General features: G+C 36.2%; 1 protein-coding gene across 1 annotated transcript in view; it reads right to left on the reverse strand.

Moving 5' to 3' along the window:
• Positions 1–16,307, reverse strand: part of LOC133832602 (uncharacterized) — a 41,829-nt gene extending 25,522 nt beyond the window's left edge. Inside the window, exon 1 of the mRNA XM_062262921.1 lies at positions 16,097–16,307. Coding sequence (XP_062118905.1) covers positions 16,097–16,307 — 211 coding nt within the window. The remainder of the gene's footprint in view (positions 1–16,096) is intronic.
• Between the last annotated feature and the right edge of the window lie 8,871 nt (positions 16,308–25,178).

Raw genomic sequence — 25,178 nt, forward strand, 5'->3', positions numbered from 1 at the left:
CTTACTAGCACCGCACTAGCAGCATATTCGATGATCGCCAGGTAAATAAACAAAGTTTCCCCATCTATAGGCTTTGATAAGATGGGAGGGTGCGCCATGTGGGCTTTTAAGGCTTGGAAAGCCCGTTCATAGTCTTCAGTCCACTCGAACTTCTTGTTGCCCCTAAGTAGATTAAAGAACGGGACGCATTTATCCATCGATTTTGAAATAAATCTACTGAGCGCGGCAATTCTTCCAGTCAAACTTTGCACATCTTTGATCTTTATAGGCGATTTCATATCGATCAGGGCTTTGATCTTTTCAGGATTAGCTTCGATTCCCCTCGAATTGACAATGAACCCCAAGAACTTCCCTGATCCTACTCCGAAGGAACACTTGAGAGGATTTAGCTTCATTTGATATTTATTCAAAACATTGAAAAACTCTTGTAAATCCTTCACATGTCCTTTTGCCATTTTTGACTTTACCAGCATGTCATCAACGTATACCTCCATGTTTACTCCGATCAACTCCTTAAAAATGTTGTTAACTAGTCGCTGGTAAGTCGCACCAGCGTTTTTCAATCTGAAGGGCATTACTTTATAACAGTATAGCCCTGTATCGGTCCAAAAGATAGTGTGATCCTCGTCAGGGGGATGCATACTAATCTGATTGTATCCTGAGTATGCATCCATGAAAGAGAGGATCTCATGGCCTGCAGTTGCATCGACCAGCTGGTCAATCCTTGGGAGTGGGAAGCAATCCTTAGGGCAGGCTTTATTAAGGTCTGTGAAATCGACACAGGTTCGCCATTTTCCATTAGGCTTGGGAACCAATACTGGATTAGAGACCCATGATGGATAAAACGCCACCCTAATGAACCCATTCTCCTTTAGTTTTTCAACTTCTTCTTTTAAGGCTTTCGATCTTTCTTTATCAAGCACCCTTCTTTTATGTTGCACGGGTGTAAAGCTTTTGTCAACGTTCAGGACATGGTTGATGACTGCAGGATCTATCCTAGCCATGTCTTTATGTGACCACGCGAAAACTTCCTGGTTCTTCCTCAAAAATTCCACTAGTGCTTGTTTGGTTGTTGCTTCTAAATTTTTGCCGACCTTTACAACTCTGGCTGGAAAATTTTCATCGAGTTATACCTCCTCAAGGTCCTCGACAGGTCCTACATCTTCTTCAAAATCCCCAAAGCGAGGATCTAAGTCTCTATCCTCACTTTGGGAAACACCATGTTTGGTGACTTCATCACCTGATTGGGCTTGTATATCAATGGTCATCTGTAACTTTTCTGGGGGAGCGCTCCTCGACATTCCCTTCTTGGCCTTAGTGATTGAGGCATTATAGCACTCCCTTGCTTCCCTCTGGTTTCCCAACACGCGTCCTACCCCTGCGTGTGTTGGGAATTTCATGGCCAGGTGCCATATTGAGGTGACGGCTCGAAGGTCAACTAGTATGGGTCTTCCAATTACAGCATTGTAGGCCGAAGGACAATCGACTACTATGAAAGTAGTGAGTAATGTCCTGGTAGCGGGCGTTGTACCTGCTGTTACTGGAAGCCTGATTGACCCTGTTGGAGCGAGTCCCTCACCAAAGAAACCGTAAATTGTTTGGTTGCAGGGCTCCAAGTCTTTGACGGACAACTTCATTCGTTCTAGCGAAGATTGATACAGGATGTTAACTGAACTTCCTGTATCAACCAACACTCTTTTCACCATCGTATTGGCAATTTGAACATCCACGACCAGCGGATCAGAATGTGGGAATCGGACATGTTGGGCATCACAGTCAGAGAAGGTTATTTCACCGTCCTCTATCCGAGCCTTCTTTGATGCCCGATCCTCCACAGTCATCATCTCGATGTCCTGGTCGTGGCGTAGGGTCCGAGCGTATCGTTCCCTTGCCTTTCCGCTGTTTCACACAAGATGCGGGCCTCCGCAGATGGTGAGTAAGGTGTCAGCCACGGGGTCAGGCTGTAAAGGTGCCGAGCGTTGGCGTGTAGACACCTTCTTGTTGCCACCTAGAGCCTCTCGTTGGGAAGCTCCCGAGGCTCATACGTATCTCCTCAAGTGTCCTTGTCTAATAAGGAACTCGATTTCATCCTTCAGCTGGTTGCACGCGTTCGTATCATGTCCGTAGTCGTTGTGAAAATGACAGATCTTGGTGGTATCCCCTTTCGAAATATCCTTTCGAATGGCAGCAGGTCTTTTATAAGGCACACTGGAACTTGTGGCCTGATACACCTCTGCTCGAGACTCAACAAGGGCAGTGTATTTAGTGAACCGTGGTTCATGACGGTTGCCCTTAGCGCGCTTGCTCTTGGAAGTAGAGGGTTCATTATGGGGCCTCTTCCCCCCATTCTTGCCATTTCCATTCCCATTGCCTTTGCCTATGCCATTGGGTTTTGACCCATTGGCGGGTTTGGCGGGGTCTTCGGTCCCCTTATCTTTATTTGGGGTCTTTCCCTCGCTAGCAATGGCATCCTCGAGCTTGATGTATCGATCAGCTCAATCCAAAAATTCTTGGCTAGTTTTAACCCCATGCTTCTTGAGGCTACTCCAAAGGGGCGTACGGCGCCTACTCCTGCAGTTAAGGCCATCATTTTTCCTTCGTCTCCCACTATTTTGGCTCCAACTGCAGCTCGCATAAAACACTGGGCGTAGTCTTTCAGTGGTTCTCCTTCTTGCTGGTGTATCTCGACCAGCTGGTTTGCCTCTGTTGGGTGCACACGACCCGCATAGAATTTTCCATAAAAATCCTTTACGAAACATCTCCCAAGATACAATACTTCCAGGAGGGAACTTAAAGAACCACTCCTGTGCAGCATCAAAAAGTGTTGCAGGAAAGATCCTGCACCGAGCATCTTCGGACACCTTCTGAATGTCCATTTATATCTCAAACATGTTGACATGAGATACCGGGTCACCATACCCGTCAAAGTTCGGCAATGTGGGCATTTTAAACTTACTGGGAGTTTCCGCCACAGTGGTCCTCTGAACGAAAGGAGTGCCCCTTCTCCTGTCGTACTCGATGTGTGACGTTCTTCCCCCGACCAGCTATTGTACTGCTTGGTTCAGGGCATCTATCTGGGCCTGAATGGCTTCAGGAATTGCTAGGGCCTCTGGTGCTGGGGGATTGTACTCGTCATGCCGTTCCCGGCGGTTGTTGAGTACATCCCTTAAGTCGTCATCTCTTCGTCGTTGCTCGTTGGCTCCGAGCCGGCTAAAGACATTGTTTTGCTTGGGCTGCCCCCCAGTATTACGTCTCGCTTGTTGGTCTTCTCTAGGTGGTGGGCTTCTGCCCCCACCTCTCTCCTCGTTCCTCCGACCAGCATTCCCTCTGCCTGAGTCGGCCTCATTGTAGCCATGGCCATCTCTGAACCTCGATTGGCTATGGTGGGATTGACTGTCTCCTCGGTTGCCTCCTCGGGCTGGAACTTCCCGAGCGTTAGGGGGAGGCCTGCGCTGGTCGGTAGGTCCCCATGCATTATCATACCGTTGGGGGCCCCTTACTGCAAAGCCTGTCTCTGAGTTCCTTCTGTTGCTAGAAGGATGATGTCCCCTGCTCGGTGGGTGCGGCTCTTCACCCCCCTGGCGTCTAGGGCTGTGGGGCTGCTTCCCAGCCTTATTCTGCCTTGGCTGTGGGAGATTTCCTCGACCAGCCTAGGATGGAGGACCCTAGGTGGGACATCATCTTGAAGCATTGGTGGCTGCTCCGGCCTTTTGGCTGGATTGGAGGGCTAGGACTAGGACCCCTTTGAGGTGGCCCATTTGAGGGTTGATCAGGCTGCGAGGCAGGTGCAGCCTGATTCCTAGCCAATTGTAGGGCTGCTTCGAGGGTTGCCATGGCCTCCCTCTGACGACAGTCCATCTCCGCCTGTCTTTCACTCAGTTATTGGCGCTGACGCTCTATTTCTTGCTACTGTCGCGCCATGGTCTCCCTAGAACTTTCTTAACTGGCCCTCAGATTGGGCAATTCATCTTGCAATACTCCCAGGGTGTTTCTCAGCATTTCAAAATCTAGTTCCTCCTCATCAAATTCCAAATGTGGCTCATTTTTAGCCATGTTCAGAGGAGGAGGATGAGATGGTGCAGCGCCAGTCGCCTGCCCAGTCTTCTTTGCTGTCTTTGCCATTAGTGCTTGAACAACCTCGGCCCCATGAATTGGTAATGACCTATGTCCACTTAGGCTATTATTGATATTAATTCTCTAAGGAGTGATAAAAGAAATAGGGTTCTTCGAGTTTCGAAAGCCTTAGAAGGATGAATAATACAATCGGAAGATAATAGCTATAATTCTCTTGTAAAGCATAAACTTAAATTAGCCAAAAGTCCCTTCCTTGAGCTATTTTTTTTCTATTTATAGGCTCAAGGAGGATTACATGAATTAGTTACAGATATTCTTTCCTAAATAATCGGATCATCAGGAATTATGGGAGATAATATCGGATATGATCACAATTGTACAAGATCATCTCAAAATACACGGAGTAGACGACCAAGTTGGTCGTATATAAAATCCAAATGTTATTCTAGGGGGAATCTCACTGGTCGATGGTCGAACAGAACCTCTGCCAGGTGTTAGCCACGTGTCAAAATTGTCTACCACATCATCCATGCCTGCTTTTTGGATAACATAAAGTAAAGTTTTGGAAACAAAAGAAAAGAAAAGATTACAACTCTTGAACAAGAAATACAAGTAAATAGAGAAGAACAATATAAAGATGAAAAGCAATAGAATGAAAGAAAGGAACAAGATATAAAAGATAAACAACTTTAACTCACACTACCAAAGTGAAGAGTGTTGGGGATCACCAACTTGAACAAGGTTTGAAACTTTTGTCCAAAAACTTATTTCCCCCTAACTCAAGCACTAAGGGATCTCTCACAGATTATAGGAAATGCTTTCTGGAATTATCAAGCCTCAAGGTGTTTCTAGCCAAGTGCTCTAATGGATAGAAATGTTGTGTCTTACAAGTGACTTGGATAAAAACCTAATGCTCACTTGTAAGACACAACATTTCTATTCATTAGAGCACTTGGCTAGAAACACCTTGAGGCTTGATAATTCCATAAAGCATTTCCTATAATCTGTGAGAGACCCCTTAGTGCTTGAGTTAGGGGGAAATAAGCTTTTGGACAAAGGTTTCAAACCTTGTTCAAGTTGGTGATCCCCAACACTCTTCACTTTGGTAGTGTGAGTGAAAGTTGTTTATCTTTTGTATCTTGTTCCTTTCTTTCATTCTATTGCTTTTCATCTTTATATTGTTCTTCTCTATTTACTTGTATTTCTTGTTCAAGAGTTGTAATCTTTTCTTTTCATTTTTTTCAAACACTTTACTTTATTTGTAACCTTTTGCTTAGAGTTGTATTTTACTATTCTCTTCTCCTTCATCATCTTCTTCATTTTCTTTGTTTATTTGTAATTTTCAATTATAGAGTTGTAACTCTTTTTAATCAATCATTATTTATTTGTAATATATTGCATAGAGTTATAATTTATTATTATTTCCATTGAGGCAAAATACATATTTTCCTAACATTCAAAAGCTTATCCCTTTTTGTTTCAATGGAAGGGGAGACCATCAAGATCATGAACCAAGATCTAGTGAGGTTGGATAGGTTTGATGGATCCAATTTCACTAGGTGGCAAGACAAGGTAAAATTCCTTTTGAAAACACTCAAGATAGCCTACATCCTTGAGTTATCCTTGGCACCTCTAGCCGAGCCATCCGAGAAAGACACTCCCGAGGAGGTGGAGAAATGAAGGAAGAGAGAAGAGGACAACCTTCTTTGTAGGGGTCATATCCTTAATGCCCTATCTGATAGGCTCTATGACCTCTACACCGAGACCAAATTGGCCAAGGAGATATGGGATGCACTTGAGAAAAAAATTTAGGCGGAAGAGGAAGGTACCAAAAAGTTTTTGATATCTCAATACTTCGATTTCAAATATTTTGGTGATAAACCTATTCTTCCTCAAATTCATGAATTGGAAATAATTGTTAACAAACTGAAAGTTTTAAAGATTGAGCTTCCCGAGGCCTTTCAAGTTGGTGCTATAGTGGCTAAATTACCACCAACTTAGAAGAGCTATAGGAAAAGAATCCTTCATAAAAAATGAGGATTATTCTTTGGAGGAAATCCAAAAAAATATTCGAATCGATGAGGAATCGATATGTAGAGATAAACTTGTGGAGGGGTCTAATGGAGAGACTTCCAAAGCAAATGCGGTGTCACAACCAAAACATCCCAAAAACAAAGGGAAAAAGGGTAACGAGAAACCTTTTGGTCCAAAAACCAACCCAAAAAAGTATAAGGGCGAGAAATTTCCTTGCCTTGTGTGTGGGAAAAAGGGTCACTATGCTAGAGAGTGTAGGCATAGAAAAGACCAACAAGGACCTAAGGTGAACGCAACTCAAGAGGAAAACATAGTTGTTACCCTTAGTGAGGTGAATGCGGTCCAAGGCAAGGTGAAAGGGTTGTGGTATGATACATGTGCCACTGTCCATGTCACCTATGAAAAATCATTGTTCAAGACCTTTGAAGAGACAAAGGGCAACCATGAGATACAAATGGGCAACGAGGGCAAATCCAAGGTACTTGGCAAAGGTACTATTGAAGGCTACTTCTCCTCCGGCAAGAAAGTTACATTAGTGAATGTACTTTATGTTCCCGAAATGAGTAGAAACTTGGTAAGTGGTGATTTGCTTGGCAAGCCCGGCATTAAAGCCATTTTTGAGTCCGGTAAACTTATACTTACCAAATCAAATGTATTTTTGGGAAAAGGGTACTCTTGTGATGGAATGGTTAAATTTTGCACCAATGATGTAACTTTCAATGTTATCAATAAAAATGTTAATTCCGTCTATATTATTGAGTATGATTCTTTATTTTTGTGGCATCTTAGACTATCGCATATAGGTTTTTCTACCATGAAAAGAGTAGTAAAATTTGGTATGATTGCATGCAATATTAAAAACTATGGTAAATGTGAAACATGTGTTAAGGAAAAAATGATTAAGAAACCATTTCCTAGTGTAGAAAGATCATCTAATTTACTAGATTTAATCCATAGTGATCTTTGTGAATTAAATGGTGTTTTAACTAGAGGTGGTAAAAGGTATTTTCTTACTTTTATAGATGATTTTAGTAGATATACCTATGTGTTCCTTTTAAAGCATAAAGATGAAATTTTTGATGCTTTTAAATTGTATAAATTAGAAGTTGAAAATCAACTAAATAAAAAGATTAAGGTGCTAAGAAGTGATAGACGAGGAGAGTACTTCTCTAATGAATTTAATACATTTTGTGAAGAAAATGGTATAATTCATGAGTGCACTGCACCTTATACACCATAACACAATGGTGTTGCCGAAAGGAAAAATAGGACTTATCTAGAGATGATAAATTCTATGTTGGTGTTTTCTAAGTTGAACTTCAACATATGGGGTGAAGCGCTTTTAACCGCTTGTCACATTCTTAATCGAATACCGATGAAGAAAAATGAGATATCTCCATATGAGTTATGGAAAGGAAGAAAACCCAACATAGGGTACTTCAAAGTGTGGGGGTGTCTTGCATATTGCAAGAAAAACGAACCTAATATAACAAAGTTAGGTTCAAGAGCCATAAAGTGTGCTTTTGTTGGTTATGCCAACAATAGTAAAGCTTTTAGGCTATTAGACTTAGAGTCTAATATTGTGATCGAATCTAAAGAAGTTGAATTATTTGAGAATATGTTATGTGACAACAATTCTCAAGCTTCAACATCTCTAAAGGAGAATTTGTTATATGAGAACAATTCTCAAGCTTCTACATCCAAAGTTGATTCTCAAGAGGAGAATTCTCAAAAGTATGTAAAGCAACCCTTTGAACCTAGAAGAAGTCAAAGGCTTAAAAATTATAAAAGTCTAGTAGTGGATGAGATAGATTCTCAACGAATTTCATTCTACATGGTAGAAGGAAATAGAGAGGAAGTCATTAGGAAAATTCCTATTGTTCTTCTGGTTGAGGATGATCCTAAGACTTATAGAGAAGCTATGCAATCGAGAGATAGTGAATTTTGGAAAGAAGCCATCAATGATGAGATGGATCCCATTCTTTCCAATAACACTTGGGAAATGGTAGACCTCCCACTGGGGTCTAAGCCAATTTTGTGTAAGTGGATATTTAGGAGAAAATACCACACTGACAGCACTATCCAAACCTTTAAAGCTAGATTAGTAGCTAAAGGGTTTAGGCAAAAAGAGGGTATCGATTATTTCGATACCTATGCGCCTGTTGGAAGAACAACTTCTATAAGAATTTTGTTCGCTTTAGCTTCTATACACAACTTGTATGTTCATCAAATGGATGTCAAAACGACATTCATTTATGGTTACCTCAATGAGGAGGTCTATATGGAACAACCCGAAGGATTTTTTCTACAAAAATATGAACATAAAGTTTGTAGACTTGTAAAATCCTTATATGGATTGAAACAAGCTCCTAAGCAATGGCATGAGAAATTTGATCAAGCCATCATGTCTAATGGGTTTATACATAACAATGGAGACAAGTGTTTGTATTCCAAAACTTGTAAGGGATATGTGATCATTGTTTGCTTATATGTGGATGACATGCTTATTCTAAGTAATAGCATGAAAGGGATAGAAGAAACGAAGAGGTTTCTATCATCAACCTTCAAGATGAAAGATCTTGGAGAAGTTGATACCATACTCGGTATCAAAGTAAAGAAACATAGTGGGGGTTTTGCGTTAGGGCAAGCCCACTATGTTGAGAAAATATTGAACAAATTTAACCATCTCGAGGTTAAAGATGCCAATGCTCAATTCGATCATAGTATAAAACTAGAGAAGAATGAAGGAAGAGCGGTGGCTCAATTGGAGTATGCTAGTGCTATAGGGAGTCTAATGTACGCTTCCCTATGTACTAGACCTGATATAGCATTTGCGGTAAGTAAACTTAGTATGTTTACAAGTAATCCAAGTGTGGATCACTGGAAGGCAATTGGAAGAGTCCTAGGTTATCTCAAGAAAACCAAAGGACTAAGCCTTCACTACTCAAAATTTCCTTCGATATTAGAAGGATATACAGATGCAAGTTGGATATCCAATCATGGGGACAACTTGTCCACAACTAGTTGGGTATTTACACTTGGTGGAGGTGCAATTTCTTGGGGTTCCAAGAAACAAACCTGTATATCTCATTCAACTATGGAAGCAGAGTTCATAGCTCTAGCTGCTACCGGCAAAGAGGCCGAATGATTAAGGGATCTGTTGATAGAGATTCCCGTAATCAATGAGAATGTATCTACTATATCGATACATTGTGATAGCCAAGCGACATTGGCTAGAGCATATAGCGGAGTGTATAATGGGAAGTCTAGACACATTAGTCTAAGTCATGGATATGTAAGAGAATTGATTCAAAGAGGAGTCATCTCAATATCCTATGTGAGAACAAGTGAAAATCTGGCGGATCCATTCACTAAGTCACTAACGAGGGATTTAGTGGCCGCATCATCTCGAGGGATGGGACTTAAACTCCCTAAAGAGATTCACGATTGATGGTAACCTATCTTAACACTAGTTATTCAACTAGTGTTAGGTTCAATAGGTAATAACAAGTCAATCAAGTGAATATTAGTTTTACTCAAAACAAGTCCCATCTGAGATATTGAGTACTTGTTTGTTACCAAGTGGAGGGTTGAAACTGAAAGGTTTTTTTTAATAGAATTCAGTCTTGTAAAGACAATTATTTTTGGTAACAAAATACTGTAAGAATTCTACCTATATGGACCTAGGGGTGGTGCCGCCTCTCATGAGAATTGAGAGTATTCTCAAGAACGTCCATGAATGGAAAGTGCACATGGCCATTAACGGTGCAAAGCGAGACATTGAGGTCTCAAGTGAACATCGCAAAGGTGTGTGTGTTATCACCAATTTGTTATCATGAAAAGATGGTTCAATGCCTAGTGCAACCAAATTTTCGACAAATTTTGTGATAATTACACTATAGTAAAGTTTAAGTTGAAAAACAATTTTCTTTATGTATCAATGCAATGACTCCTATAAGAGAGAGTTCTTATTTAATCAAGTGGGGGATATGTTATATTTTTAAATATAATGATTGATTAAATAAGTGTTACAATAGATGACTATTTAATCTAGTGGGGGAATGTTATATTATTTTATAATATAATGTAATATTATATTATTTTATATGTGACATAGAGTGTCACATATTGTAACATATAATATTGAGTTACATTATTTGGATATATGTGAAATATCCAAACATGTAACATATTTGGTGTTACAAATTCATCACAAAATTGTAACTCCTAAATATCACCCATTATTGTGTAGATTTGTTGTTACACAATATTGAGATGAATTTCTCAAAGCCATATGAGAAATGGCTGATAGAGATGTGATTTTAACTCCCATATTGTGTATGGAAGTTACAAAATCAAGTGGGAATAAATTGGAAAGTTTTGGAAAAAACTAAAAAATTGGTTGCTGAAAATGACCAAGGGCCACGGCGCTTGAAACAAGCGCCCCGGCCCTAATGGCTGACAGCTTCATACAAATTCAGTTTTTATCAAATTTTGAACGTTTCCAAAAGCCAAGTAACTCTCAAATCTCTATTTTAATTCCATAAAACATCAAATTAATCATTGGTAACAACTATGGGGGTTGGTGGAATTTGAAATTCAAAGGGTGTCTCAAAACTCTATAAATAGGAGCCTAATGCTCATTTGTAAGACACAACATTTCTATCCATTAGAGCACTTGGCTAGAAACACCTTGAGGCTTGATAATTCCAAAAAGCATTTCCTATAATCTGTGAGAGATCCCTTAGAGCTTGAGTTAGGGGGAAATAATTTTTTGGACAAAGGTTTCAAACCTTGTTCAAGTGTGTGATCCCCAACACTCTTCACTTTGGTAGTGTGAGTGAGAGTTGTTTCTATTTATTTTGTTTGTTCTTTCTTTCTATTCTATTTCTCTACATCTTCATATTCTTCTCTTTTGTTTATTTGTATTTCTTGTTTTGGGTTGTAATCTTCTTTTCTTTATTTCAAACATTTTACTTTACTTGTAACATTTTGCTTTGAGTTGTATTTTCACTATTCTATTCTTCTTCTCTTCTTCTTGTTTTTTAGTTTATTTGTATTTTCAGTTATAGAGTTGTAACCTTATTCAATCAATAAATATTTATTTGTAATATATTGTCTAGAGTTGTAATTATCTTACCTATTTCCATTGAGGCAAATACATATTTTCCTAACAGAGATCACCTTCTTGCGCGCCTTGGATTTGAGAGTTTTCCCAACAGATGCCGCTGGTGCAGGTGTAGGTGAAGGCGTCGTTGACACGGATGGAGGAGGTGATAGAGAGGGTTGAGCAATGAGCTTTCTGGATTGAGTAGTAGGAATCTTGTTAGAGGAAGCTCCACAAGTTTTCACCATTGTTTCTTCTCTAAAAAACAACAAACACTCACAAAACAATGAGAGAAAAAAATAAGAAGAAGAAGAAGAGACTTATAAGGATCGTGGGTGGGTGAGAAAGTGGGAAGGTTACAAGCTTTTTAAGGACAAAGACTTTCCCATTTAAGACACACATGACAAAAAGAAGTTTCCCCTTTTTTTATTTAAAAATAAATAAAAAGGAAACAAACCTATTACACACGATCAGAGAAAAACTTACCCTTTTTTATTTTTTTATAATAAAATAAATAGAAAATGCCAATACTAAAAAGGTAATTGAAAACCCCACACGATCTTCCTAATGAACTTTTCCCCTTTTTTAAAAAAAAATGCTAAAAATGCAACAAAGTAAAAAACAATAAAGAGACATATCATGGTATTCCAAATAGAGTAAGTTGACAAAATAAATTCCTTGGAGACAAAGAATATATTAAATCACACAAAATAAATGCACAATTTCACATAATTGCCACAAAGATTCGGTCCACCATTAATTTCCTTGTCAATCAAATATTGTTTTTATATAAAAAATGCACAAAAATAAAACCCAACCAATAATATATGCTTTGATCAATGAGTGTCATCCTGAAAAAAAATAGAATCAAGCAACAGAAAATAAGTGTTAGTGTATAACCTGGATAAGAACACTTGTGAAAATGAAAAATTAGAATGAATATTCAAGAGAAATAATGCACAATTCAGTCACAAACACATATTCTTAAGGGAATCAATCAACATGTATGAGTCTTACACACATTTTTTTTTATATTATAAACTGTGTACAATTTTTTTTGCATAGTTTCAAGTATAAGTGTGTGACAGTGTATGCAAGGGAACATTGCCCAATGACAAATAAGTCTTTTTCGAAATTGTAAATAATTGTAACCCATAGAGACGCTACCACACTAAACCAGTGGTAGCCCTTTTCTATGTTAGCATATCCTCTTTATTACTCCGAAGTACAAAGTTCCAACTTACTCAAAAGATGGCTTTCACACACTGATGTAGGTAGCTCTATTCTTGCACAGGAGCTTGAAACAATGCTACACAAATGGAAGCTCAAACATCAAACATTGATTGGTTGATTGAATAGAATATGCCTAGGAGGAATTGATTATTTTTTTTTCTCTCAAGAATATACAACTAAAAGCTCATAAACACAAGTTATATTATCTTGCTTGACACACAACAAAATTTTCAAATTAATTGATAATTTTCTTAAACTTAAACAACACACATTTGATCAAGAGTATCTACATAATAACAAGGAAATTTAAAGAGAACAAACCCCCAAATATTGTCGGAGGAAATCAAAGCGAACCGAATCAGGAGCTTTAGTGAATATATTAGCAATCTGTTTATGTGCTTCAATATATTCCAAGACAAGAACTTTATTTCTCTTGTGAAATGATGGCGAATATCAATATGTTTAGTATGTGAATGTTGCACATGATTTTTTGAAATATTAATTTCACTTGTATTATCACAAAAAATAGTTAAAATGTCAAGATCAAACCCATAATCCACCATCATTTGCTTCATCCACAAAAGTTGTGCACAACAACTTCCTGCTGCAATGTATTCGGCCTCAGCTGTTGATAATGAAATAGAATTATGTTTCTTGCTGTGCCAAGAAACTAGATTATTTACAAAGTAGAAACATCCTCCAGTAGTGCTTTTTTTATCATCAGTGTTACTTGCCCAATCAGCATCACTAAAACACACTAGATTAGAGTTGGTTTCTTTTTAATACAAAATACGATAATCAACAGTCCCATGAGCATTTCGAATGATTCTTTTGACAGCTGCAACATGAGACTCCATGGGATTTCCTTGGTACCTGGCACACACACCAACACTATAACTCAAATTAGGTCTACTAGCAGTGAGATAAAGAAGACTACCAATCATGCTCCTATACAGTGTAGAATCAACTTTGACACCATTTTCATCTTTGGATAGCTTCACAGTCTTTCCCATTGGTGTTTTGGCAATCTTTGAACTTTCAAGTCTAAACTTTTTGACAAAGTTCTTAGCATATTTGCTTTGAGAAGCAAATGTGCCTCCATCTAACTACTTGACTTGCAAACCTAAGAAATAGGTCAATTCTCCCACCATGCTCATTTCAAATTCTTCTTTCATTTGTTCACAAATACCTGCACCTCATTGTCACAAGTAGAGCCAAACACAATATCATCAACATAAATCTAAGCAATAATTATGTTAGATTTATTATTTTTGATAAATAAAGTTTTATCTACTCCACCCCTTTTGTGTCCATGAGAAACAAGAAATTGAGTGAGTCTCTCATACCAAGCCCGAGGGGCTTGCTTCAAACCATAAAGAGCTTTCTCCAATTTGTAAACATGATCAGGTGCATGGGGATCTTCAAACCCTTTGGGATGTTCAACATATACCTCTTCATTCAAGATCCCATTGAGAAATGCGGATTTGACATCCATTTGGAACAACCTGAAAAAAATCAAACAAGAAATAGACAATAATAATCTAATTGATTCAAGTCTTGCAACAGGTGCAAATGTTTCATCAGAGTCTATTCCTTCCACTTGTGTGTACCCTTGTGCCACTAATCTAGCTTTGTTTCGAACAATTGTACCAAATTCATCATATTTATTATTGAAAATCCATTTTGTACCAATAATATTGGTATGCAACGGTCTTGGCACAAGAATCCACACTTTGTTTCTAAAAAGTTGTTCCAATTCCTCTTGCATAGCTTTAATCCAATTTTCATCAGCTAAAGCTTCTTTCACTTTTTGAGGCTCAAGTAAAGATAAGAAACAGACAAATTGAACAACATTACTAAACCTTCTTCATGTGACCATACTGTCTTTTGGATTTCCAAGTATTAAATCTGCTGGATGATTTAATTTAACTCTTGTTGATGGCTCCTTTTGAACTTCATATGAAATAATATCTGGAAATTTCTTTTCTTTTTCTGTCTGTCCAGAATCTGTTTCATCGGATTCGTGATCTGTTGGAACAGATGGTCAAGACGTTGCCACAATAGTATCATTGACAGAAGCTTCTTCGAGTTTTTCAGTAGGTTCATCAATAAACCTATCAATTTCTTCCTCAGTATAAAACTCAGAAAGATCCCTGGCATCATCAATAACAACGTTAGCCGACTCCATTATAGTTTGGGTTCTCATGTTATACACACGATAAACCCTACTGTTAGTGGAGTATCCAATAAAAATACCTTCATCACTCTTAGCATCAAACTTACCAAGATTTTCTCTATCTCTCAAAATGTAACAAACACATCCAAAAACATGAAAATAAGCCACACTTGGTTTCTTACCTTTCCAAATTTCATAAGATCTTCTAGATGTACCTGGACGGAGAAAAACACGATTTATGACATGGCAAGCAGTGTTAATTGCTTCTGCCCATAACCGTTTGGTCAAGTTTTTGCTATCTAGCATCACTCTAGCCATTTCTTGAAGAGTGCGGTTTTTCCTTTCTACAACTCCATTCTGTTGAGTTTTGGGAGCTGAAAACTCATGGGAAATACCTGCAGACTTACAAATATTATCATAGACAGAATTCTCAAACTCTTTACCATGATCACTTCTTATATGAACAATTTTCCCAATGTTGCAATCTTTTTCAACTTTTAATTTTAAGCAAAGAGTTTTAAATGCATCAAAATTATCAAATTTTTCTTTCAAGAAATCCACCCAAGTATATTTAGAAAAATCATCCACATAAACAAAAATATACATTTTCCCATTTAAACTCTCAATTTGAATTGGATCCATAAGATCCATGTGAAGCAATTCTAAAACTTTTGAAGTGTTTATGTCAGAAACACTTTTATGTGTAATTTTTAATTGCTTACCAAGTTGGCAACTCTTGCACTTACCATCAGATTCTTTACCTAGCTTAGATAAACCACGAACAATCCCTGCATATGACAATTTTTTAAAAGTTTTGAAATTTATGTGACCAAGTTTAGCATGCCATACATCAGTGTTATTACTCACAGCAGATTGACACAATATAGAAGGCAGAAGAGTATAGCAATTGTCATTAGATCTAATACCTTCAAGAACATTCTCACCATTCTTGTTTAAAACAAAGCAATTCTCTTTATCAAAGCTAAGAATATAACCTTGATCACAAATTTGAATTATGCTAAGCAAGTTAGCTTTAAGTCCTTCCACAAGTAGCACTCTTTTGATTCTATGTAACCCATCAAAGTTAAGAGTACCCATTCCAAGAACATTACCTTCAATTCCATTCCCAAAAGTAACAGATCCACAGTGCATAGGTTTTATGTCTGTAAGAATAGACCTGTCACCTGTCATATGTCTTGAACAACCACTGTCAAAATACCAAAAATATGAAGAAGCAGATCTATCATATTCACTAGTAAAACAAGCAAAACAATTATTCTTTTTTATCCATATTTTCTTTGATTGAACATTTTCCTTTTTTACTCTTTTGGAATTATCAAAATAATTGAATTTCTCAAAATATTCACTTTTGGCAAAATTCATAAGAGTAAAACACTTAGGTCGAATATGACCCTTCCTACCACACAAATGACAGATTGGAATGAATTTTTCGAACTTTCCATTGGATTTACCTGCTGACTCTGTCCTTTCTATTGGAACAATCTGAGTACTAGATGCAACATATTTCAGTGAAGATGACACAGGAACATCAGACGATAGCATCCCAGCTGAGATAAAGACAATTTTCTTTGATTTTTGAGAACTTGAAGCACCAAGTCCTATATGACTTCTTTGACCTGCATTCTGTATATTCGCAAAAACAGTTGAATCGGGGTTAAGCATTCTAACATTTTTCTCAAGAGTATCCAAATATTTAGACAACTTATTAATTTCAACATTGTTTGAAATTATTTCCTTTTCAAATTTTTCATTTAAGTCAGTAGGTTGTTTATTTTCAAAGGATAAATCTTTATTTTTGCTTACCAATGACCGATTTTCAGAACACACTTTCACCCATGAACCATACATTTTATGTAAGATTCACTCAAAGACTCATCATTCAATTCAGATTCATCACTATCAAAATTTTCTTCATCTTTTGAAACATTATTCCAGCAAATAATTTTTTCATTTTCAGATTTAGAAACAGGTAAAATAGAAGTGAAAGTGACATCACCTTCCTCATCTTCACTACTTTCAGAGTCATTATCACTCCAAGTAGCAATCATACCTTTTTTGTTCTTTTTGAAGGTGTTTGCACATTCAGACTGGATGTGGCCAAATCCCTCACATTCCCTACACTGAATAACCTTTTTATTAGTTTGAAAAGGTTTAAGAGAAGAAGGATTACCTTTTGACGGCTTGCCATTGAACTTCTTATTTCCTATCTTCTTCATATATTTTTTAAAATTCTTTGCAAGCATTGCCATTTCATTACGACCATCTTCATCATCTGATGCTTCTTTTTCAGTACTTCTGAATGTTATGGTCTTCTCATTCTCTTTGGAAGTACTTGGCTTGTCTTTTTTACGAATCTTTTGATTTAACTCAAAGGTACGAAGTGATCCCATCAATTCTTCTACTTTCATAGTACTGAAATCTTTTGCCTCTTCCATAGTAGTGAGCTTAACATTGAACCTGTCAGGAAGAACTCGAACAATTTTTCTAACAAGAACAGAATCATCAAGTTTCTCACCAAGTGAAAAATACTCATTAGAAATATCAGATAATCTCTCATAAAATTCAGATAGTGTTTAAGAATCAGACATCCTAAGGTCATCAAACCTAGTTTGTAACATAATAAATCTAGATCTTTTGACATCTACAGTTCCTTCAAACTGAGTTTAAAGAATTTTCCAAGCATCTTTAGCCGATACACATGTAGAAATAAGTTTAATAAAACTTTCTCCAACACCATTGAAAATGGCGTGAAGAGCTTTATTATTATAACTGGATAATTTTTCTTCTTCTATATCCTAAATAAGTTCAGATTTTACATTTGTGCTTCCATCTTCACCTTTATCAGTAGGTGGTGACCATCCAGAAAAAATTTCTCTCCATGCTTTCTCATCTTGAGCTTTTTTAAAAGCTCTCATCCTAATTTTCCAATATGGATAGTTTGAATCATTAAGCAATGGAGGTCGAGACACCGAACTACCTTCTGCAAAGAAAGACATTTCACAAAAAAAAAAAAAAACGGAAAATAACCACAAGATCTCACTAAGAGTTCAGTGAACCGCTCTGATACCAATTGAATTTCCGTTTTTTATGATAACCAACTTAATTATTCAAATTAAATAATTAATTGCTGACCTATTACAGAAATGTTTAAACAGACACAAAGACTGTTTGAACAGAAACCTGATATGTTTAAACAGTTTATCACAATAAGATAAAAACAAACATAAAGTAAAGAACACACGAAATTATACGTGGTATGAGCAATCTTTGCAGATTGCAACTAGTCCACGGGGCCACACCCAGAGAATGAAATTTATTAGAAGAATATCTAAACGATTACAAAACCAAATTGAATTATACAAATAAAGACTCCCTCTTGAATTTGTCGCAACTGTTGTAATCTAAACTCCTAATCAAATTTTTGAAGTGCTATGATCTTGAACTCCCTTCAAATCATAACACTTGCACTTTTCCTCCCGGAAAGATACTCATGAGCAAGACTTCTCCTGAAGCTTGATGAAAAATGTCCAAGTGTGTTCAACCTGCACAATTAGGACAAAGAAAACAATACGGAAGTACACTATAATAAACCACTAAGAACTTGCTGGACCCAAGTTCTTCACACAATTGAAACTATCTCTAAAAATTGAAAAATATTTGGAAAATAATACTCCCAGAGAGATACCGAAAAACCAACTACCTAAGGATGTCTATATACCCTTTAGAATCCCTTTAGGTTGTGGAACACAAATCAGAAACCAATAAGCCAATAAATGGAAAATCTTCCCAAAACGGAAAGTCAAAATCTGTGCAACCAAACTGGCAATCCGTTCAAACAGATTCATTGAACCTGGAAAGTTTTTAAACCCAATTTCCTTAAGTAAATAAGGAAACAATATATATTATCTCTGCAAGCTGTACACAGTTTCTAGACAAATAAATCAGATCAAGAAATTAAAATAAATACCAATAATTTCAATATATACAAATGTAAAGAAAATATATTCTTTTATAGGAAATTATATATTTATTTTATTAACATATATACAATAATCTGATTATAAAACATTTCACAGTGAAACAAGAACCAAACCATTTCGAAAATACCACACAATATATTTTGAAAATACATCCATAATTAATTTTGTCAATTTTATCAAATATGCCAATAAAGAATTTTACAAAAATAATCTTAAAAGAAAGTATTTGGCTATAAGGTCTTCTTAACCCAAACATGTAAATAAAACATAAAAGTCATTGACTTGAAACATAGCAGAAAACTTGAGGATACTCTTTCAACCTTGCAAGTTGGTTGATTCACAATATGCATACTTCAGACAAAATCTTTTCCAGCTACCAGCACGACTTCTAAGCTTTTCCCTTACCTACACACAGAGTAACTGATGAGTAATAGCTCCTAGTAAGGAAGCTAAGTACATACTAGAGAACACAAGTCTCAAAATCATAGCATAAACTCAATGCAATGTAAACTTTAATTTAACTAGCAATATATCTCAGACATTCATAAGCCAAGTATCTCATAATAAACACTTTCATGGCCATCTAGTTTAACATAGGGGTGATGAGCCTTGCAGCCTCCGCGGCCCGGAGAATACTTACCCCTGTACCAAATGGCATACTCCGCTAATTCCTCTATGACGTTACCTTTATTGTGGTTAGTCCCACTGTACGACTGCGTGGGGACCACATTTATAAAGTTCACATAGCAAGCACAAAATCATAACATTTGCACCTAAAACATTCAAACATAACTAATGCATTGAACCCTAATAGATGGGTTCTAATATGCACATTTCTAGCCATATAATTCAAATATACATTCGCGCATTTAATCTAGCAGCATTCAAAGCATGCAAACATTCATAGCAAATATTTCCAAAAACTAAGTTACTCTTTGTGTATACTTCCTTACATCTTCTCCTTAGCTTTTTGTGAAAAATTCCCTGGTGAGTGTTTCTAAATGTTTTTTAGATCCCATAAAAATAATGGGACAATATGACTAGTTTATGACTTACTAGGTTCTTACAAAGAGCATAGGGATTTAAGAAACAAAATACTATTCTTGACTCCCAGCCCAAACTCGAGCCCTCAGGGTAAAATGACCAAAATACCCCTTTTATAAACCCGTACTTAACTTACAAAATTATTAATCCCAATAATAATATAATCTTAATCCATGTCTGAAATTTCGAGTTATAACTTCAAGTATTATGACTTAACCCTTCCCGAGCCATAAGCTCTGAAGGGTAATTTTGTAAGCTTAAAATATTTTCTACATCTTTAATATATTTTCCTCAACTTTTTCTTAACAAACTTGAAATTAAAAAATAAAATCCCGAGTCTAAATCATAACTCGAAATTCAAGTAATAATTTCCTGATCCTTGTGCTCATTAAATTAATAAATGTTGCTTCTTATATGTAAAGTATCATATTCTATTACTTTGTAAAAACGTTTCTTATCTCATAGATAATTAGAAAAATACCACTTAACCGAAAAAATTATGTAGGGTCTTGATAAAACATGCAAGTTGGGTCCAATAGTTTAAAATAAAAATAAAGTGTCTGTATGAAACGTTTGAGGAAAAATAAAAATTCAAGTCCCACTGGTAAATTTAATAAAAAATTGGATGCTTATTTTGATCATTTATTCGTTCGTAGGAAATCCCCACGCCATACACACTCAGACGTTAGAACTCCCCACATCACAGCGTGTGCTAGAGAGAAACCATATTTATTACATGAAAGGGGGAAAGTAAGGGGGTGAGCTAAAAGCTCAATATGGAAGTACAACAAAATCAAAGATACGATAGGAAAGACATGTGTTACATAACAAAATTATTCATAATATCATCATACTCATATCTCATAATCAAAAATGTAACATAGTCATACATCACATTCATTTAACATAGTACATTATTCTTTGTAACATACAAGTCTTACCATTTGATAGCATAAACATAGGAATTTCATCTAACTTCCTTACGTTAGGTCCGAGCAGGGAAAAAATGAGAAAAACTTCACAACGAGCCTGTAATCATAATCAAACACCGTCGCTTAGAATCAAATAAAAATACTTATCCCCAACATATATACCCCACGTGTGCATGGGCCATGCACACGTGGCACAAGTTGCTCAATAATTGCAAACATACAACATTTCCACATAAAATCATAAAAGAATAATGCTAACTTTACCTATTAACCCTTCATGGTTACAATGTAAAAATAATGTGTTTGAATAATAGACATATATTTGAACGTAAAAATGCATTTACATGCAACATGCATACGTGGGAGCGTTCTTAAAATCTAACGTTTTAAAATTATAATTCTTACATACTTATTTCTTGCCTCTTCAATCAAAATTCAGCAACATAATTTAATTACCATTATTTGTTTCTCTAACTCCCAAAATTGTTAAGCAAATTTTAACAAATCATTTTTACTTTATAAAATAATCCATTAAGCCTTTTGTAATTTCTCATAAAATAATAATTCCATTTATTATTTAAATAGCATATAAAAATGTGAAAAAATTTGTAGCTATTTAGAATTACTCAAATAGGTTTCTTTTTTCCTTTAGAAGATAACTTTACTAATCTAAAACAAAATACATGTTTTAAGATGTGAAAATTTACAAATAAGTGTGGAAAATCACATTTTAATATATATTGTTCAAGACCTAAATTATTGAGGTGTAGGACTTATTTATCTTAATTAAAATAATCATTTTATCTTAATAACCCAAACTTTCAGAAACTATTATTTTGTTTAAAAACCACAAATGAATTTAAACCATAATCTTATTCACATTTTAAATAAAAAAACCTGCACAAAAATAATAATATGTAAAATACATATTTGCATTTGAAAAATACCACATTTATCATATACAAAGCTTAAAGTTTAATTTATTTGATGTATTGATTATATTTATCTCCTTTTAAATGACTTTTCTTATTATTAACCAAAAATTTCATAAACTATTTATTCAATAAAAATCACCAACTGGGATTAAAACTATATTTCCTTTCATAAAATATACAAAAAAAAATATTCATGTATTAATTTGATAAATACACCATTTACATGTGAAATAATATGTCAATTTATTTACTTATAATCAAATACCATTTTAAGAATTCATATGTGCAATTCAAAACATTAATCTACCATTATACTCACAATTTATAAAAAAAAAAAAAGAACAACAATCATAATTTACATAATACCCACTTTTAATCATGTTTAAACATTTGATTAGACCAAAACTTCATATACCAATTAGATCATCATTTGTAAGTGACTTAAAACAAATTCCCAAATTTAACAAAATAACCTATCATGTTTCTAATGACTATATGTGACATCAAATAAAATAAAATGACCAACATGGATTAATAAACCCTATAGGCCGAAACTTCATGGCACCAATCATGAACACAATACTAATAAACCCATTTGAAAATTCTCATATCAAGACCCCTTGCACCAAAATCCATCAAAGCATGACAAAACCCAATACAACAAAATCACAACCTTTCATCATTAACCTATATTGACCAAACCATAAAATACCACAAAAAACATAACCAAGAATGGATTCATCCAATCAACATTGGTAGAGAAAACCATTACCTTCCTTGGTAGAAAATCAAGGATTCAAAAATTCGGCCACCACTTGATTACCCCTAGGGCTTTGAAATCCACACAAAGAAGAGAGAAACAATCATGAATCTTAGATTCAATAGTAAGTAGAAACAAACAAAAACGTCATAAACCAAATACTTACCCTAGGGGTTTCGAACCCTAGCCACCAACCTTCTATGTTTTTGAAACACAATCAAAAATATTATCACCATCATTTTTCCTAGCTTAGAATCAAGAAGAAGAGAGAAAAACAACAAGGAAAAACAAAACTATAAACCTCAACAAATACCTTAAGAACACTAGCCTTGGCCATCTCCTCTTTTCCCTTCTTCTCTTCTCCTTCACATTTTTCTTCTGTCCCTCTCTCTCTCTAGAACTCTAAATCTCTCTCTCCCCCTTCTCTCGAAGCACACGACAGCCACCAAACCAAAATGAGAACCCTCATGTTCTCTTTGTTCTTATAGAGGCCCTAGTGGCCGAACCCTAGCTAATGGAAAAAGGAAATGTCCCAAATTTGTTTGATTGATAGCCTATTCCTCCTTTCTAGCCATTAATATCATTTCCTATTAAGAAATAAAGAAAATAAATAAACTAAACTCCTTTTCCCTTGGCTATCCATGGCTAATAAAGGAATTTATGTTATTCTCGTAACTCTAGGATCCTGGGACTTGGGGCTGGGTTTTGACCCGATTCTGTTGTGTTTTAGGGTAAACATGATTTCACAAAAGTTGTAGGAAATTTCAATAGCTTCCGATTGGTACTAGTTGTGTCTAAATCGGATATCCACAGCCCATGCTATGCACATTTTTCTGAGACTGGGTCCAAGGTTACGAGAAATCAGAAAAAGGCAACTCCCTTTTTCTACACTTGTTTCCCAATTCTTATTTATGTGAACACAAAAGCTTACCCTATTTAATTATCCCATTAATCCTCTTTTTTATTTAATAAAAATAATAAAATAAAACTAATTAATTAATAAGGGAAAAATCTAGAAGAATGCATGGGAAAATCCTTGCATGCTGACCATGCAATCATGCACATGCAGACACACAAGTGCTAAGGTGCATTTCTACTAACCATGCACCTTGGCGCATTCAACCAATACTCATTTTACTTACAAATTAAATAAATAAACTAACAATTAAATTCACATAATTTCTAACAAAAAATTCAAACAATTATATAATTTCTAACACTTAACAATTATTAATAAAACAAAGCACAAAATTAATTAATCTAAAATAAATTCGATGCCTTACAATACACCCTCCGTAAAAGGAATATTGTCCAGAAATTTTTTCTTACCAAATAATTTAGGGTATCTTTCTCTCATGTCTTCCTCCAGTTCCCATGTTGCTTCTCTTTCTGTGTTATTCTTCCACATGACCTTAACTAATGGAATCCTTTTGGATCTTAGTTCCTTGATTCCCTTTTCAATGATATGCTCTGGCTATTCATCGTAACTCATGTCCTGCTTCAGTTGTAACTGCTCATAACTCAGAACATGAGAGGGATCTGACACATACTTACGCAACATCAAGATGTGAAAGACGTTATGCATTTCAGCTAGTGCTTGGGGCTGTCCTAAACGGTACACAACTTGCCCTACTCTGTCCAAAATATCAAATGGACCTATAAATCTCAGGCTCAACTTCCATTTCTTCCCAAAACTCATAATACCTTTCATCGGTGAGACTCACAAGAACACAAACTCGCCCACCGAAAACTCGATGTCTCTTCTCTTAAGGTCTCTATAATTCTTTTGCCTACTTTGATGATAAGCATCCTTTGGCAAATTTTCTTGATCGCCTCGGTGGCTTCCCTAACTGCCTCGGGGCCTAATATTTGCTTCTCCCAAACCTCATCGCAGTGCAAGGGAGATCTACACTTGAGCCTATAAAGCATCTCATAGGGAGACATCCCAATAGTGGACCGATTGCTATTGTTATAGGAGAAATCCATCAAGGGTAGATATCAACTTCAAGATTTTGAAAAGTCCAATGCACAACATCTCAACATGTCCTCTAAAATATGTATAGTCCTTTCAGACTGCCCATCGGCCTGGGATGAAAAGCGGTACTGAACTTTAATCTTGTACCCATAGCTTTCTGTAATCCATTCAAGAAAGAAGTTCGACATGAATACTATCCCTCGATCATAAATAATCAACTTTGGAACCGCATGAAATCTCACTATCTCACTCACATATAACTCTACATACTACTTCGCCGAGTAGGTGGTCTTAACTGGTAGAAAATGGGCGGACTTAGTGAGCCTATCCATTATTACCCAAGCAAAATCATGTTGTTTTGTGGTCCAAGGTAACCCTACCACAAAATCAATTGTTATATCTTCCCATTTCCATTACAGAACATAAAGCAGTTGAAGTAACCCTACTGGCCTTTGGTTTTTGGCTTTGACTTGCTGACATGTCAAATATCTGACAAGAAACTCAGCAATGTCCTTCTTCATTCCAGGCCACCAATACAAAGCCTTAAGGTCTTGGTACATCTTTGTAGACCCTGAATGTAAGGAATAGGGTGTTGTATGTGCCTCTTTCATAATACTTTTCTTAATCTCATCATTGCTAGGCACACAGATCCTACCACTTTTCTATACCAATGCCTCTTGCTTCATTAGAGCATCATCCACTTTCTACCCTTCCCTAATATGTTCCAGTAGGGAGGATTATAGAGTGAGGTTTGCTAGGCCTCCTATCATGAACTCAATACCGGCGTTTATAATCTCTTTATGCAGATGCATCTCTATTGTGCTCAGAGATGAGACATTCCCATGTCCTCACCTACTAAATGCATCGACAACCACATTGGACTTGCTCGGGTGGTATCGAATTTCGC

This window comes from Humulus lupulus, chromosome 4, assembly GCF_963169125.1.
Source record: "Humulus lupulus chromosome 4, drHumLupu1.1, whole genome shotgun sequence".
NCBI lineage: Eukaryota > Viridiplantae > Streptophyta > Magnoliopsida > Rosales > Cannabaceae > Humulus > Humulus lupulus.